The sequence below is a fragment of the Juglans regia genome, chromosome 6 (genome assembly GCF_001411555.2).
Source record: "Juglans regia cultivar Chandler chromosome 6, Walnut 2.0, whole genome shotgun sequence".
Classification (NCBI taxonomy): domain Eukaryota; kingdom Viridiplantae; phylum Streptophyta; class Magnoliopsida; order Fagales; family Juglandaceae; genus Juglans; species Juglans regia.
In genome coordinates this window covers 2,824,222-2,841,206 of record NC_049906.1, presented here as the reverse complement: position 1 = coordinate 2,841,206, position 16,985 = coordinate 2,824,222, and the positions used below count along the sequence as shown (strand labels likewise).

Genomic DNA, 16,985 nt, shown 5'->3' with positions numbered 1-16,985 from the left:
TTAAATAAAAAGTATCGAGTATTTGACAAAAAATATTTATCTTTTAAAAATAAGTTATGTCCACACACACACATATATATAGAGAGAGGCTGTCTAGGACACTTTTAAGCACTTGTGAACACAAAGTAGAAGAGAACATTATCTTCTTGAAAAAATCTACAGCTTCTGGCCATGGGCTTAGTCTCCAAACTTTTGCAATTAATCACATTTATTGGAGTGCTGATACTCTTTGGGATGGTAGTGGCGGCGGCGGTAGCAGCAGCTCAAGCCAGGCCTGGCTGCAACCACAAGTGTGGGGATGTAGAAATTCCATTTCCATTTGGGTTGAGTAAAGACTGCTACTTAAATGATAATCAGAGCTTTAACATCACTTGTGATGGCTCTGGTCCAAAGGCTGCAGGCCGTAATCTCATTGTTAAAAACATATCCATTGAAGCACATGAGATGCATGTCCTGAAAAATGTAGCCCAAGATTGTTACCTTGAGTCGGGTGCACTAATACCCGAGAGTACTGGAAATAGCCACTTGGACGTAGCCCCATTCACCATTTCTAAAACCAGAAATCAGTTCACTGTTGTTGGCTGTGACACTTATGCATTTCTCCGTGGCCGTGGGTACCAAAACGGAGAAAATTTCTCGACCGGGTGCGCATCTGAGTGTAGCAGCCTTCGAAATACTTTAAATGGCTCTTGCTCTGCCGTCGGGTGTTGCAAGGCACAGTTTCCAGATGGATTGCAGAATATTGAAATACAAGTACACAGCTTTAATAATCACACAGGTAAATGGAACTTCAATCCCTGCGGCTATGCTTTTGTTGTCGAAAAAGGGAAGTTCAACTTCTCCACGAATTACCTTAAGAATCTGCCACACAAAATGCTTCCAATGGTGCTTGATTGGGCAATTGGGAACGAGACATGTGAAGAAGCTAAGAAAAAACCGAATTTTGCGTGTCGGAATAAGAACAGTATATGCCATGTCCCAGAAACAAGATCGGGGTACCGGTGCAAGTGTGAGCCGGGTTACCAAGGGAACCCCTACCTCCCTGACGGTTGCCAAGGTATTTTATATAGGAATTTTGATTGATTTCACTAAATATTTTCCCGTTCAATCATTTCGATATGTGATGCCCTTATCATGATCATAATAAATTGACTCGCGCGCAGACATTGACGAATGTGACGATGCAATTCGTACACATAACTGCAGCACGGGCTGTGTCAACACACCAGGCGGCTATACATGTCGTTGCCCCAAGTGGTACCATGGGAACGGAACAAAAGATCATGGAGGCTGTGATGCGGATTTCGTAATAATTATTCGGATTGTCATTGGTAAGTGTGTGTATGTGTGTATCTGTATATATAAATATATATATATATATATTTACACGTGTATGTATGTATGGAAAATGATAGGATGCCGCTAAGGGATCCGTTAATTTTTTCCGTTCAATTTTTTTTTTTTAATTTTTTTTACATAGTGATTAAGAAAATTTAAATGTTATTTTATTTTTTTTCACATCATGTTTTTAACATTTTTAAATATTTTTTAAAAAAGAAAAAACTTCACAATATTATTAAACAATATTTTTTTAATCACTACAAACAAAACTGAAAAAAAAAATTAACGGGATGCTTGAACGGGATCTCCAGTTGGATCCCTAGCATTGCCCACATATATATATTTTAGAGTTTTGTTGCTTATCATCTCCACATATCACATAGTGTATTTTTTTTTTAAGAAAAAAATTTTTTAAAATTTTTCTTTTCGTTTTATTCTTCTTAAATTTCTTGAAATTTTCTCCTCATCATTCATATATTATACATTTGAACTAGTTTCGTATTTCTTAGAACCCTAATTTGCTTCTGTCATTTGGATATTTTTTTATCCTTTGAAATCATTAACAGAACAATAACCACAACAAATTCTTAGCTGCTTGAGACCCTAAATTTTGCTCAGAGTGGCATCGTACTTCAAATGAATAATGGCTTCGATGGGACTTTCAAACATTGCAGGTGCTGGAGTAGGCTTTATTTCTCTGCTTGTGCTTAGCTCTTGTTTTTCCTTTGTTTTTTTATGTGTTTCAGTACTCTTTCTCGTATGACATTGCCTTCGTGTTTTATGTTCCTACAATTGTAATATTATAAGTTGTTGAACTACTAATATTTTCATAATGCTTTGCGAACATATCTTCTGTGAAGCCCCAACTCCCACGTACGGAAATATGGGAATCGTGATGTCAGGATGATGACAACATAGGTCACGCATCCCAACCATAAGTGCTCAAGTGTGTGCAGCATGCAAAAAGTACACAACAAAAGTCGCAGCGGTTAAATTAAAAGCTAGCCAACTGAGTACCAGAATTTTAAATACAAACTTACCAAAATAAAAGTAGTACAGAAGAGAGTTATACAGTTATCCCAAAATATATTACAAATGGCAAAATACATAACAAGTGGGAAAATAAATCTCGATACACGAGAGCAACCCCAAATCACTCCTCCAACGGAGCCAAAGCCTAAGGCTCGTCGTCTTCATCTGTATCAAAATCTGCGATACCATAAAACGGTACCACAAGTAAGTAATAATCCAAATAACCCACGAAATAAAAATGCATTAATGCAACCAACAAATATGCATGCATATGATAAAATATGCATTAGACCCAAAAACATCATTTTTCCTGAAAATGATTATTTTCCAACACACGACAAAAATCTCATTTCACCAAAAATGGGGCGCCCCCGACCCCCATGTAAAGAAACACAGGAATCGAGATACCGATATGATGACAACACGGTCACGCATCCCAACGAAAGTGCCAAGTGTGTGTACATGCAACAGTGTACAAAAACAATGCAGTGGATTAGTCAACTAAGTACTATAATTTAAATGCAATCTAAACATCAGTAGAGGTTTAAAAAGTAGTTATGCAGTCATCCAAAATTAAAATACAATACAGTAAAATAAAATAACTAAGCAAGTGATCCCAGATCACTCCTCGAGCGGAGCCGTCTCCTCAGGCTCGCCCTCATCTTCCTCATCTGCATCAAAATCTGCGTTACTACAAAATGGTACCGCATGTAAGTATAACCTAAATAACCACGTAATGAAAATGCATTAATGCAACCAACATGCATGCATATAATGAAATATGCATTTTCCTCAAAACATCATTTTTCCCGAAAATGATTATTTTCCAACACACGCTAAAATCTCATTTGGCTCAAAATATCCGTAAAGCATTTTCCCAGAAAATGATTTCCACAAAAATCCAACACACACTATTTTTTCAGAAAATAGTTCATTAATCCATTATTTCCATATGCACCATGATCTCCCCTACGGATCATCCGCACGTCCTGGCTTCGTAGCGATGCCCAGTTCCGCGCTCAGCGCGTTCATGGCCGAGCACCCACTACGCAACAAGAGATGCCCAGTTCCATGCCCAATAAGTTCATGGCCAGACATCCTCTAGTCCCTGCCAGCAGAAGGACCACGGAGTCGGCACAAGACCATCTCGTCCAATCCCATTGTCGCCCAGTGACAATCCAGGGGACGTTACTCAATATATTCCGCTCCCGAGTAACCAGAGGAGTTCCACCGAGATAATGCCCCATCTCGGCTTGGGGTCGTGATACACACGCACCCAAAATCCATTCTCACATGAAAACCCAGTTTTCAATAAACACATGAGCATGAATGCAATACACGAAAACTCAGTTTTCCTTTACAAATATGATCATGCGTGCAAACTGCAATGTACATGAACAACACAATATCCAAACCAACAATTACCAACCCAATCAATCACACAAATAACTCCAATCACCAATCCATCCGACCCCCATACTCCTTGGATTCAATCTGGCATGTTCAACCAAATACAGTGAAATGAGTTAGTGTAAAAATACATTTAAATCATGAAAGTTCTTTGGAGAAATACTTATAGTGCTATATAACAATTTTCGAAGGATCACGAAGCTGCAAGAAGTGACGTCTGAGCAACGTAACAGTACAAAATGCACTGTGGCCGTGGGTCTCAAATACCCACTTTTCAACAGAGACAAATGAAGACCCAAGAATGATAGGGTAGGGCCTAGGAATGTCGGTGAAACTAGTGGTGGTGGTAGTTGGCCATGGGTGGCAGCGCAATAGGCGGTTGAAGTGCAAAAATACCCAAAATGAAAATAGAGTTGGAAGTGCTTCACCGGTGATGGATCGGAGCTGGGGTTGGGTCCATTGGGTTGCTAGGAGATCGAGGATGATGTGGTGAGAAGATGGTGGCCAATGGTGATGCGACGGCGGCGCAGCGGCGGAAAGAGTGCCGCGGCTTAGAGAAGCTCGTGGTGGCTAACGGCTGCGCGAATGGAGCTGAGGTTGGTGGGGTGAGGTCGCCGGCGGCTGGGGAGGCTAACAGGCTGGGCGGTGACGGTCACCACCGGCTCACAGCGGCGCTGGGTGGTGAAGAAGGAACGGACGAAGAGAGGGAAGGGGAGCTGGGTCGCGCGGGAAGAGAGGCCGAATGGAGAAATAAGGAAAAAGAAAAGAAAGAGAAAAGAAAAGGAGATGAAAGAAAAATGGAGGAAAAGAAATTAGGTCCAATCCTCATAACTTGGGTCACAAAAATGATCCAACGGAAACGATTTCAAAACCACAAGTTAAATAAAATAATTTAAACGTAATGGTAAAGTGAAATTGAAATAATTAAATCCAACAGTAATTAATTGAGAATAAAGATATTTTAAACGCATAACAATAATTAATAATTAAGAAACACTTCAAAATAATTTTCACAAAATTCAAAAATCATAAAATAAACCCACTAAAAAATCCAACAATTTTAAAATAAGAGAATAAATTTTCGAATAAAAAAAAATAATCATTCAGTAAAAATACACTAAAATACGGGGTATTACAAAAAACATGCCATGAATAAAATCCGTCATTTTCCCAGAAAATGACCCAACATAATCATTTACCGGACACTGTAGGAAGGTATCACAGGCGAGACTCTTACCACCATACCAACTTACCACCATCCCTACCGCATGCACCGTAGGCGAGAATCACAAGCGGGACTATACCACCATCTCTACCACGTGCACCGTAGTCAGGAATCACAGGCAAGACTATACCACCATCCCTACAGTTCCTTTTCACATAAGAGGTACCTATCAGAGCACTATAGGTGGGAATCAGAGGCTTGACTCTACCACCATCTCTACCACATACATCGTAGGCTAGAATCACAGGCAGGACTATACCACCATCCCTACTGCGTGCACCATAGGCGGGAGTCACAAGCGGAACTATATCACCATCTCTGCTTACCACCATCCCTACAGTCTATTTTTCTTTCTCTCAAACCAATCAATCCAATCATTGCAAACATACTCAAAATCATTTCTCACATGAAAACCCAGTATTTCAAGTATGCACATGAACATGTATGCAATTATGCAAAAACTTAGTTTTCATTTACAGACATGAACATGCATGTAAATGCATTGTATATGACACAACACAAATATTCATTAGCCAACAAAACCCAACATAATCAAATCACACAACAACTTCATCCTTCAATCCAACCGACCCCTTACTCCTCGGACTCAGTCCGGCACAACCAACCAGTTTAGAGTAATATGAGTTAGTACAAAAATACATTTAAATCTCAAAAGTTGTTTGGGAAAATACTTACAGTGCTATAATATAATTTTTGAAGGATCACGAAGGTGCTAGAAGTTGTGGCATAGCAATGTAACAGTGAAAAATGTACAAGTCTGTGGGTCTCAAAACCCAACTTTTGAATGGGGACAAACGAAGACTTGAAATTACTAGGGAAGAACTTAGAGGTATTAGTGAAGCTAATGGTGGTGGTAGTTGGCTGTGAGTGGCGGCGTGGACGGCGGTTGGAGGACAAAAGGCTCAACTCGAAAATGGAGATGGATAGGCTTCACCGGTGACGAAACGGAGCTGAGGATGGGTGGGTTAGGAAGATGGGGGGTCGCCGATGGTGTGGTGAAGAGATGGCAGCGCGACGGCGGTGCGCGAGCTCAAAGGCCGTGCAGCTTGAAGCCGTGCGTGGAGGAGATTGGCGGCGCGGGAGGAAGAAGCAAGGGAAAAAGGAGAAAAAGAAAGAGAAGATGGAAAAGAAAAAGGAGGAAAAAAATAAAAAAGGAAAAAGAAAAAGTGAGGGAAAGAAATGAGGTCCTCACAACTTGGGTCATAAAATTGATCTAACGAAAACAATTTTCAAAACGAGTTAAATAAAATAATTTAAATGCAGTAATTAACTAAAATAAAATAATAATAATAATCTTACAACAAAATAATTTTAAAGTCCAACATTAAACCAATTTAAAGTAAAGAGCAATCTAAATGATGAACAAACACATTAAATTAACATTTAAGAATCTTGAAATAATACCACGTAAATCATCTAAAATTTAAAGCAAGAAAGTCTATAATCTTATTTAATTAAATAATTTATTTATTTAAATTACACGTAAATACGAAATATCACATCTTTAGTAATTTATACTTGATTGCATGACATACTGCATGCTTGAAGTTGTCGTGATAAATAAATAAACAAAGACGTAATGCTTCGACTGCATGCATGGAATGCTTAGTTGACATAATGCTTTTTGTTCAGTCATGGAATTTCTCATGTAACTCTGTCCAAAGGCTTTATTTGACCATATTAGCCCAAAAAAAATGCAAAATAAAATGAATCTGAAATAGATAATCCTATAGATTTTAAGTAGAATTTCAGTTCAAATTAATGCCCATATATAAGAACTAGCTCCCAAACACACACACACACATCTAGCCTAATCCTCTTCAAGATGAAACAAAAGTACAAGCTTTGATGAAAACATAGACCAAAAAGAAGCCTAGCTAACAGTACTCTAGGTCTTTAAACACTTTCTACTAAAATTCCATAACATTAAGGCTGTGTTTGGGTATACGTAGGGAGATAATCTCATACTATCTATGAATAGTAATAAGAAAGTGATAAAAAAGTAATGATAAAATATATATTGAATAATAGTCACTCCACTACCCAAACATAGCCTAAGACTACGTGCAAGCTCTGGATAAATCTTAAAGCATATTCTTCACATTGTAAGGGAATAAGATGATAAAAAAAAAGACTTAAAATAGTCTTGATCACATGCTCAATCTGCACATAAAAGTTGGTAGAATGCCCAAATACCTTGCAGGATTTGCAAATATAGCATCGTCCCTCTCTAATGAAGGATATCTGGAAATCAAATCCCCCTTCCCCACAATTACCTTAAAAAAAATTAATCAGTTCATCACCATATATAGTGGTAGTTGGCATCATGCGAAAAAAGCCTCTGAAATGGATAATACAATTAAAGTATATCCTGATGAAATCGTCCTCTACAAAGTTTTCTGTTATGAATGCAACTCTCAACTATCTTTACAACTGAGTACGTACTATATAATCTGCTGCCAAAGTCAAATAAATCTACAAGGGTGCGAATTAATTTGTTTATCGTACGAAATTAGATTGACACAAGGACTAGTTTGAGAAACTCTGCAGGCTTCCTTCTGATTAGTGCAATTCTAAAACTGACTTTCTTACAGTTTAAAGTTTTTCAGATCGCGATTAGACCTTCCCAATATCTGAGGAAGGGAGCAAGGCCGGCGGAATTAGGATTTGGTAACTGGGGGGCGATCGGCAAAGTGTGCGGTCTGTGTCAACATAAGTAATATGTACTTTTTGCACGTGACTATATAAAAAAATAATTATACGTCATAAAATTATATAAAAGTCGTTAGAATTTTTATTATATAATTGTATTACTATTAAAAAGTGAACAAAAAAAAACATGTGAATAACTAATAAATTCTTCACAAAAGAAAATAAATTCTTCACATACTCTCTATCTCTCTAGAAACATCTCATCAATCATCTAGCTAGATAAATTTGCTACCTCTCATATGCAAGAATCTTCCAGATTTGTTTTAACTATTAGATAAATTATCTTGAAACTTCTAACTAGTAAACTGATTAATATGTGGTTAAAAACATCTCAAATGTTGTAAAGGAAGATTATGTACAGGTGATAGGGAAGAAATTTAATGAAGCCGAGAATGACCCAAATGAAAAGAAAAAAAAAAAAAATCGTGTAACTATATATGTATGCTCAAAAAAATAATAAAAACTTATATAATATCATTGATATGAAACTAAACAAATCAAGACTATTATGTTCGAACAGACTCCATGATATCACCTCTAGAGATCACTGCCTTACCAAGAACGTCAAGATACTACAATACATGTGTAATAAATGGACGCCCATAGTTGGCACCCCTTCCTCTTCATATGCCAAAAGTTCCAAATACAAAGTAAACACTTTAAATTTAATTAACTACACATATTCGTATATAAAGTCTTCCATACAGTAATCCTCAAAATTACCAACTCCTCTACATGTCATTTAAACTCACATTTCAACAATACAATTATCAAAAATCACCAATATTCATCGAAAGTTTTCTATTCTTAATCCACTATTCTTAAGTCATCTCACCCAATTCTTCATAGTCCTGATCCTCAGCTGAAATATCCAAAAATCATCTCAAAATATTGGAGATAAGAGGGGGTGAGTTATCAACAACTCAGTAAGCAGAGAATATATACTAGTATGTAAACATGAGCCTTTTCAGAAAGTTCAGTATGCAGAAACAAAACATTTTATTTTTATATGCAGATATCAGAAAACGTGTTATCAGAAAATTAGAGCGACTTTTCAATCTTTTCATACTCAAAATCAACTATTCATATTTAAAGATCCATTTCATATTCAAAAATGCTTTGGTATAATATAACTGAACATCTTCATCTTATTATATCATATCATATACCATGTTTAACCCTCGTGGTAGGGTTGTGCTATCCCCGGTGGCCAAATCAGGCAGTATCATGTGGTGAACTTCCCCTTTTTCAATCTCGGAGCCCAAAGTGTGCACACAGGAAAGAACACGTAAAAAGACCACTTTGTTTCCAAAGTGGGTGCACTCATATCAAATTATATCATGGTGGTACCAACCATATCACGTGAACCAGTATCATCATATCAGAACCATATTCAAAATAGATAAGTATGCCAAAGTTTTATCATATCCATATCAAATCAAAACACGTGCGAAACATATTCATATCATTTCCATTTGATCAAAAACAGATCCAATCATTTCATATCACATGCATAAAAATCTCAATGATATCATATTTGCTCTTTTGCATATTTCAGAAATATGTCAAATATTGCTCATGTCTACAAAATGCATGTCAGAAAATATTTTCTCTTTATCGTACAGATTTCATGAGTGATGCAAATAAACGACCGAAGTTGATTTTTCTCAAATTTTCGTTTCATCACAAAATATGCAGAGTTTTTAGAAAGTCAACCTCAATCTCAATAATCCGTATAAAAACCTAGCATAGGAACCCCGCTTACTTGGACTTCTTAGCTTTTCAAAAAAATTTCTTAAAAAATGTCGAGTCGACTATAAATTGTCACCTATAAAAATAATCACGTAATTTCTGTAAGTTTTCAAGTAATCACGTATTTCAATATTTAAACTTAAGTTTCTAAAATAACGTATTTTAATTCCTCAAAACTTAAAATCCTCATAATCCCAAAATATATCATCACTTTCTAAAATTATCAATATCCATCATAACCAACGTCAATCTCAAGACACCAATATATAAACCCGAAACAACCAATAAATCTCACATCATAAACCAATTACACGAACAACTCCATCATCCAATTCAATCGACCCCCTTACTCCTCGAACTCAGTCCGGCACAATCAACCAATTCACAGTAAATATGAATTAGCGCAGAAATACATCTAAATCTCAAAAGTTCTTTGGAAAAATACTTACAATGCTATAATAAAATTTTTGAAAGATCACAGAGGTGCTAGAAGCGGTAATGCAGCAACAAAACAATGTCAAATGCACTGTGATCGTGGGTCTCAAAAACCCATTTTTGAATGGGTGTAAACGAAGACCCGAGATTGATAAGGTAGGGCTTACGGATGTCGGTGAAACTAGTAGTGGTGGTGGTTGGCCGTGGGTGGCGGCATAGAGGGCGGTCGAAGGTTAAAATACCCAAAACAGAAAATATTGATGGTGCGGCTTCACCAGCAACAGATCGGAGGTGCGGTTGAGTCCATTGGGTTGCTAGGAGGTCGAGGATGATGTGGTGAGAAGATGATGGCCGGAGGTGGAGCGACGGTGGCGCAAGGAGTGCCACGGCTTGGTGTGGTGTGTGGGGGCCATCGGCGGTGAGTTCAGGGCTGAAATCACAGGGGGTGATCGCCGGTCGAAAAGGAGGTGAGAGGGAGGGGCGATGTCGGTCACCGCCGGCGCACAGCGGCGGGCTGGGGGAGAGGGGCGACGCACGGTATAACTGGAAGGGCAGAATAGTAATATCCTCTCAATCTCTACTTCCTGCGTAAGAGGCTTTACGTGTGTCAAAGAAACACCTTCCTATTTGAAAGCAAAAAACCTATTATGGACAGCGGAGGGAATGCGCGGCAGAACTTACCGAGAGGGAAGGGAGACGCGGTGAATCGGGGTGAATTTCGAAGGCTGCGCGGCTGGGATCGACGGCAGTGCACTGTGGGAGTGAGAGAGAAAGTGATGAGAGAGAGAGAGAGAGAAATAACATGAGAGAGAGGGAGAGAGCTCGACGTCGGTGTCCATGTGGCTACCGAGTGTGAAGCGTGGAGGTGAGGGCCTACGGTGGTTCGTCTGTGTGTATCCTTGAAACACTAAGCAACATGGGAACTAGGGGTGCTACCCGCATGGTGCGGGGCGGGGGCACCCCCTCCCCGCCCCCCGCCTCCCGCCCCGCACCATGCGGGTGATGGGGTTTCACCCGCGAGGCGGGGTCGGCGTGTCCGAGGGAAAAACCCCCCCATCGCCCCATAATATTAAAATAAAAATATTTTTTTAGACCAAAATTATAATATAATTTAAATAATAAATTAAAATTTATAAATATAAAAAAAATTTAAACTCATTAGAGTTAGATTTTGGATTGATTTGGCCTCCTAGGCCAATCTTTATATAGGAGGCCAAGGCAATACAATAGTCATCTTTAAGCAATGTGGGACTTACTACTAAGTCCCACATTGCTTAAAGATGACTATTGTATTGCCTTGGCCTCCTATATAAAGATTGGCCTAGGAGGCCAAAGCAATCCAATGACTTGAATATAATTTTAAGTCTTTTATAAATTGTGTATATTTATATACAATATATTTATTTAATATATATAAATAAAAATTTTTTTTTTAATGTGGGGCGGGGGCGGGGGCGGGGCGGGGCCCTTGGGGTCATCCCGCCCGCCCCCGCTATGCTCTCTCTATCTTGAGGCGGGGATGGGCCCGCATGAAGCGGTTGCCCATGGATCGAAAGGCCAGAGCGTGGGAATGGCCCCACCCTAATGGGAACCTTCCAATGGTGGTACTGCAGCAATGCACGGTGGGGGCCTGAGCAAGAAAACTTGCTCTATTTTTGTTGTATAAAAACAGGGGGCCTTTGTGCATGGGTTGCGTCGATTTTGTATGGGGGAAACGGGTTGATTTTTGGACAGTGCAAAGATTGGTGGTTCTCGGTTTCGCGTGGGGCAAGAACAGAGGTTGCATTGGGTGAAGGTGGTTGGGCAGGGGAAGGGGTTTCTGTCGGTGTGGTTTGTTATTTGTTGTATGGTTGGAGGTCGTGTGGTGATGCTTTGTCGAGGGAGGTATGGGTTGGTTGGCACCGTGGTTTACGGTGGGCTCGGGTGCAGTTGGGTTTCACGGGGGTTGTGCTACAGTGAGTGTATTTTGACGTTGGGATAAAGAGGAACTAACGTGAGGGAGAGGCAGAAATCTAACATGGAGAGGAGAGAAACTTACCGTGTAGTCTCGGCAAGGTGGTGGAGCTCCCGTCGTCGGCAGCGGGGTGAAAGCAGGGGCTGGACTGGGTACGTGGTGCTACGGTGCGGAGGATCTCGAATTTGTGAGAAATAAATTGTCGTAGCAAGATTGCAGAAGGGAGAGAATTTAAAGCTAGGAGGGTTGCATTGAAGTGTTGGACTGGAAATCTATTTGTGACCACCGTATGTGAAGATTGGTCTTAGTCACCGAGAAGATTGGGAGGGTGAGTTCAATTTGGACTTGGTCAGTAACTGCCGTGATAGTAATCCAGCAATTCATTTGACCTGAGACTGGGATTGCCTGCGATTACATCAATAAGCGATGATTTTAAAGTAAACAAAAAAATCTAACGGCTGATCTTAAATTTTAAGAATAGTCTAATTCGTCTAAAACTTACCCTTGGACTTTTAAGAAAATTTCTTTTGTAAGATTCCAATTAATTAGGGTTCACTTGTCCATAAATAATAACGAGCTTTAAATCCAATATCGTTCATCAAATCTAATTTAGGTTCCTAAAAATTCATTGCTTGACCCAAAAAAAAATACGTACTTATTCACCAATTCAATGTCTTTATTCTAAATACTTGATCAATTTGTCGAACCCATTATTTCTAGACTTTTAATCATTCGATATTTAATCTTAACCTCGCATATTCTCCTAAAAATGTAAATCTTGATAATTGGTTCGGTTACAAGCCTAATAATAATTTCGCTAAACAATTATCTTAGATTCTCCACATAAATATAATTAAATTCTCTACGTAAAATAATAAAACTCTCACATGCAACAGTAACATCAAATAGATAGTCACTAATTCAATTATATATATATATATATATATATTCTCCAAGAATATCAAATGAACTTCTCATAAATAATAACCTAAAAAAAATTTATATCTTGGCCTGGGCTTTATACAAACTCTCCGGACCTCCAGGAGAAATTCAATATGTAACATGCAAAATACGATCGGCTGCCTTAAAATTGAAAAAAAAAAAAAAAGGGGAAGAAGAAGAAGAAGAAGTGAGCAAAATGAAGTGTGAGCATCATTTTTCCTTTATATGAAGCCAATGCTTTACTCAAATCCATGATATCACCTCTAGAGATCACTGCCTTACCAAGAACGTCAAGATACTACAATATATGTGTAATAAAGGGACTCGGGAGGCCCATAGTTAGCACCCCTCCCACATGAAGTTGGGGCTCCCTTTGAAGTTGGGGCCTCGTGGACTAAAGTCGAAAACCTCTCACTCAAGTATTAAGGTTCTCTCTAATCCAAGTATCAGGCTGTGCACTCTGATCTAGAATTTATAACATTACGTTAAGTTTTATTTCATTTTTGGAGAAAAATATGATGATCTATAAGAGCATAACCTTGAAGATTAATAAAAAGAGAAATGATATTTGCAGTCGTGAGCGTGCAGTCGCCGTGCAGTCGTTTTGAAAAAAGTGAATAAATAAGGGACCCACCTGAAAAAAAATTAATTTTTTAATAGTGGACCCCACTCTTTTTCAAAGCGACTGCACGGCGTTTGCGCATTCCACGACTGTATGTAGCATTACTCTAATAAAAAAGACCATCGGCAGGCCAAGTCTTGCAGCCTGATGCCATTACTCACCTTCGAACATGTTGTGGTTGAATGCCCAAATACCTTACAGGATTTGCAAATATTGCATCGTCCCTCTATAATGAAGGATATCTGAAAATCGAAATAGTTCATCACCATATATAGTGGTAGTACTTGGCATCATGCGAGAAAAGCCTCTCAAAAGGAGAATACAAAAGTATATCCTGAAATCGTCCTCTACAAAGTTGTTCTCATGTTATGAATGCAACTCTCAACTATCTTTACAACTGAGTACGTACTATATATATCTGCTGCCAAAGTGAAATAAATCTACAAGGGTGCGAATCTGTTCATACGACATCAGATTGATATAAAGACTAGTTTGCGAAACTCTGCAGGCTTCCTTCTCTTTAGTGCAATTCTAAAACTGCCTTTCTTACAGTTTAGAAGGAGGCGTACGTCGAATTTATAAAGTTCTTCAGATCGCGACTAGATCTTCCCATCTGAGGAAGGGAGGTTTCTGTTGGCCCTCCAGGTTGTAGAAGATGATGAAGTTAGAGAATTGGTGCGTTTGGAGGGGGATGAGGAAGGAGAGGGGAGCTTCTTAGGCAGCATCTGTTCCCAATATTCCTTAGGCAGTCTTGATGCTTCTGAAAGAACAATGAAAGCAAGAAGAGTCAAGAGCAAGCACTTGACTAACATCATGTTGAAGAACACTAGTGATCAGGAGATCGCCAGAGCGCTCTTTTCACTTTCAATGCCTGCAGCTTTAGAGTGACTGTTGCAGCAGACATGTTGAGTAATGTATGGAGACTGCCAACTCGGTTGTTTGAGGAAAGATTACTTAATGGCAGACAATGGGGTATTAGATAATTCATATCTTTGAAGCAGCTCATGTTCATGTTGCTCTCATTGTCGAAATAGAAGTAGTATAGAGTTTGAGTACGTGTGAGGGAGGAAATTTAGGGACTTTTATATTGAGTAACCCTCATTGGTTGAGTACTATAATTGTTTAATCTCCTGTCTGGTTAGAAATCTTTGCTGTCAGACCTGCTGAAGCCATATGTGACTTCTTTAAAAGAACATTTTAACCAACTTGGTCTGCACTTTTGTATGTACACATATTCCCAGGATATCATGCATGCGGCCATGAGATTCATGCCGCTGAGCATGCATGACTTGAAGCACGCGTCTTTTGTGTTTAGGGTCAGAGTTCATATAAAATCAATCAAATCTACAGAAGCTTTTACAAATCAATGGGAGGAAATGTTTATGGGTTCAATGCTTATCATTCGAAAAGAACAATGGTAAACAGAAACTTGATCAAAATTTGAAAATCCTATTCATTCAATCCCTTGCAACTGCATCACCCTTGGGTTTGCATGGCTGCGCGCATATATACCATCATGCATGGTTAATCCAACCTCCACTTTTAAACTAAAACTGATGAAGCATGGCTCACTAATAAAATCTTTTCCTAGGATGGCACTAAGCCTATGGTTTAGAAACCCCCACTTAACTCTAGTATAATTATTCTCTTTCAATCATGCAAACATGAGGATAGTACCATTTTTTCATTTATTTTACAGAGATCAGTTCGAAAGACAAACATGCATAAGTAAGAAAAAGTGGAGAAAATTCTAATGAAGTCCAAAGAAGCATCTCCGCACTTTTTGTATGCCATTTTGGCAACAGAGAAATGCTTTTACCTGGAAAAGATAATGGTTATGGGCACTTCCACCAGGAAATCAATAAATTTTGTGAAAATGCCAGTGACTGGGGGCACCAGCTCTCCTGAATAATGGGCAGCCCGGCCAATACCTAAATTGACTCAGAGAAATCACATTGTTACAATTTACAAAGTTCACTTTGCTAACATATATGTCTATTGTTGATCGGCCTGTAATTCTTGGATATTTGTCTATTGTTGCTTTATTTTAAGTTTTCTTAGATGCCTGAGTTTTGGTCATTTATGATTATTTGTAACCTCAATGTGTCGCCTGTAACTACAGTTTTCCTCTGTCACAAGTTAGAGCTATCAATAAACTTTGGATATCGTCCTCTTCCGATATATATATATATATATATATTTATATATATTTACACACACACAAGGAATGATCCTTCAGCCAAAATAGTAGTTAAGCTATAACTAGTTCAATGAATTTTTCAGTAAATGGAGCATCCTCAAACAATAAAAACCATACACATACATCCTTAATCCTGAGTATGAAAATACCAAATCTTAAACTTATTGCAACCAATCATCACAGAAAGATACATCAATTTTTTATGTAAGTTTTTACAGTTCTCTTTATAGGCCTACCATTTCTCTTATTGCAAGCTTTATTTCAAAAATATAACCGTTCTGTTCAATCTACCTACAAAATATATTAACCAATCAACCCTTGTGCCTGCTGGCAGAGTACTAATTCAAGAGGGTTGTTCCATTTTAGCCCATAAGCTATTCTCAAGTGTAACTGACAAGTTAAAACGACCAGGAAGCACAATGATTTCAAGCATTCCAAGTGTGAAAGAAGTTAATAATGAATTGATATTAGATTTCTTATCCAGGAATTAAAGAAAATAAAGGTAATATTGTACTATACTATTCATCACATGGGATTGCTCTTTATCAAAAGAAAGGATATGCATGCATGCTGTTATCTTCCTCAAAATTCTTGCTGTCGGACAATGTTCCAAAGGTTCATACACCATAATCATGCGCACACGCTTCCATGATTAAATGGGAAGGCTGGGGCTTTCTCTACCTAAGTTTGTCTCCTCAGTTTGACTACTCATGCATTTTAATTTTTTTTTTTAAATTAATTAATAATTAAGAAAGTGACTATTAGTTTATTAATATTTTTTTAATATTTAAACATATTTAAAAAATGTTTAAAAGAAAAAAAAAATGCAATTTGCAATAGGGCACACCCGGAAAAATCTAGGTGGCACAGTAACACTACCCTTCTCAATATCATTATTGTTATTATTATTTTATAACAGAGAACTCAGATACGCCTGCAGATCAAGATCATACGTACGTACTATGCTTGCGCAGCTAGATAAATAAGAGGATATGAAGCTCCAAATCAGGTTACACTGAGAAGTGTGAGTTTCTTGAGGTGAAAATGGAACACCACTGGTAAGAATGACAACTCTATTTTCAGTACATGTATGGATTTAAGCTGCAGCACTGCTCATAATGCGGTAGCTTTCAAGTCAAATAACGTTAAATTTGATTACCATCACCAGAAAGAACATGTTTTCTTCTTGTTTTTGCTACAACATGCAGTTTGCTCCAGCAAATCTGTAGATGGAGAAACCAACGATTACAGAGAAATGGCTGATTTCAGATGCGGGAAATACCGAAGATACACGTGCTTGGGGTAGTAACAAACATGGACGATGGCGCAGATTCTTTAT

The 16,985-nt window shown here is 38.3% G+C and overlaps 1 protein-coding gene across 1 annotated transcript; it reads left to right on the top strand.

Moving 5' to 3' along the window:
* The first annotated feature begins 94 nt into the window (after positions 1–94).
* LOC109014610 (wall-associated receptor kinase 2-like) lies at positions 95–2,104 on the top strand. Its single transcript, XM_018997116.2, has 3 exons — positions 95–1,057; positions 1,164–1,331; positions 2,016–2,104. The coding sequence occupies exons 1-3, from the start codon at positions 172–174 to the stop codon at positions 2,102–2,104; spliced, it is 1,143 nt and encodes a 380-aa protein (XP_018852661.2). The 5' UTR covers positions 95–171.
* The last annotated feature ends 14,881 nt before the right edge of the window (positions 2,105–16,985 follow it).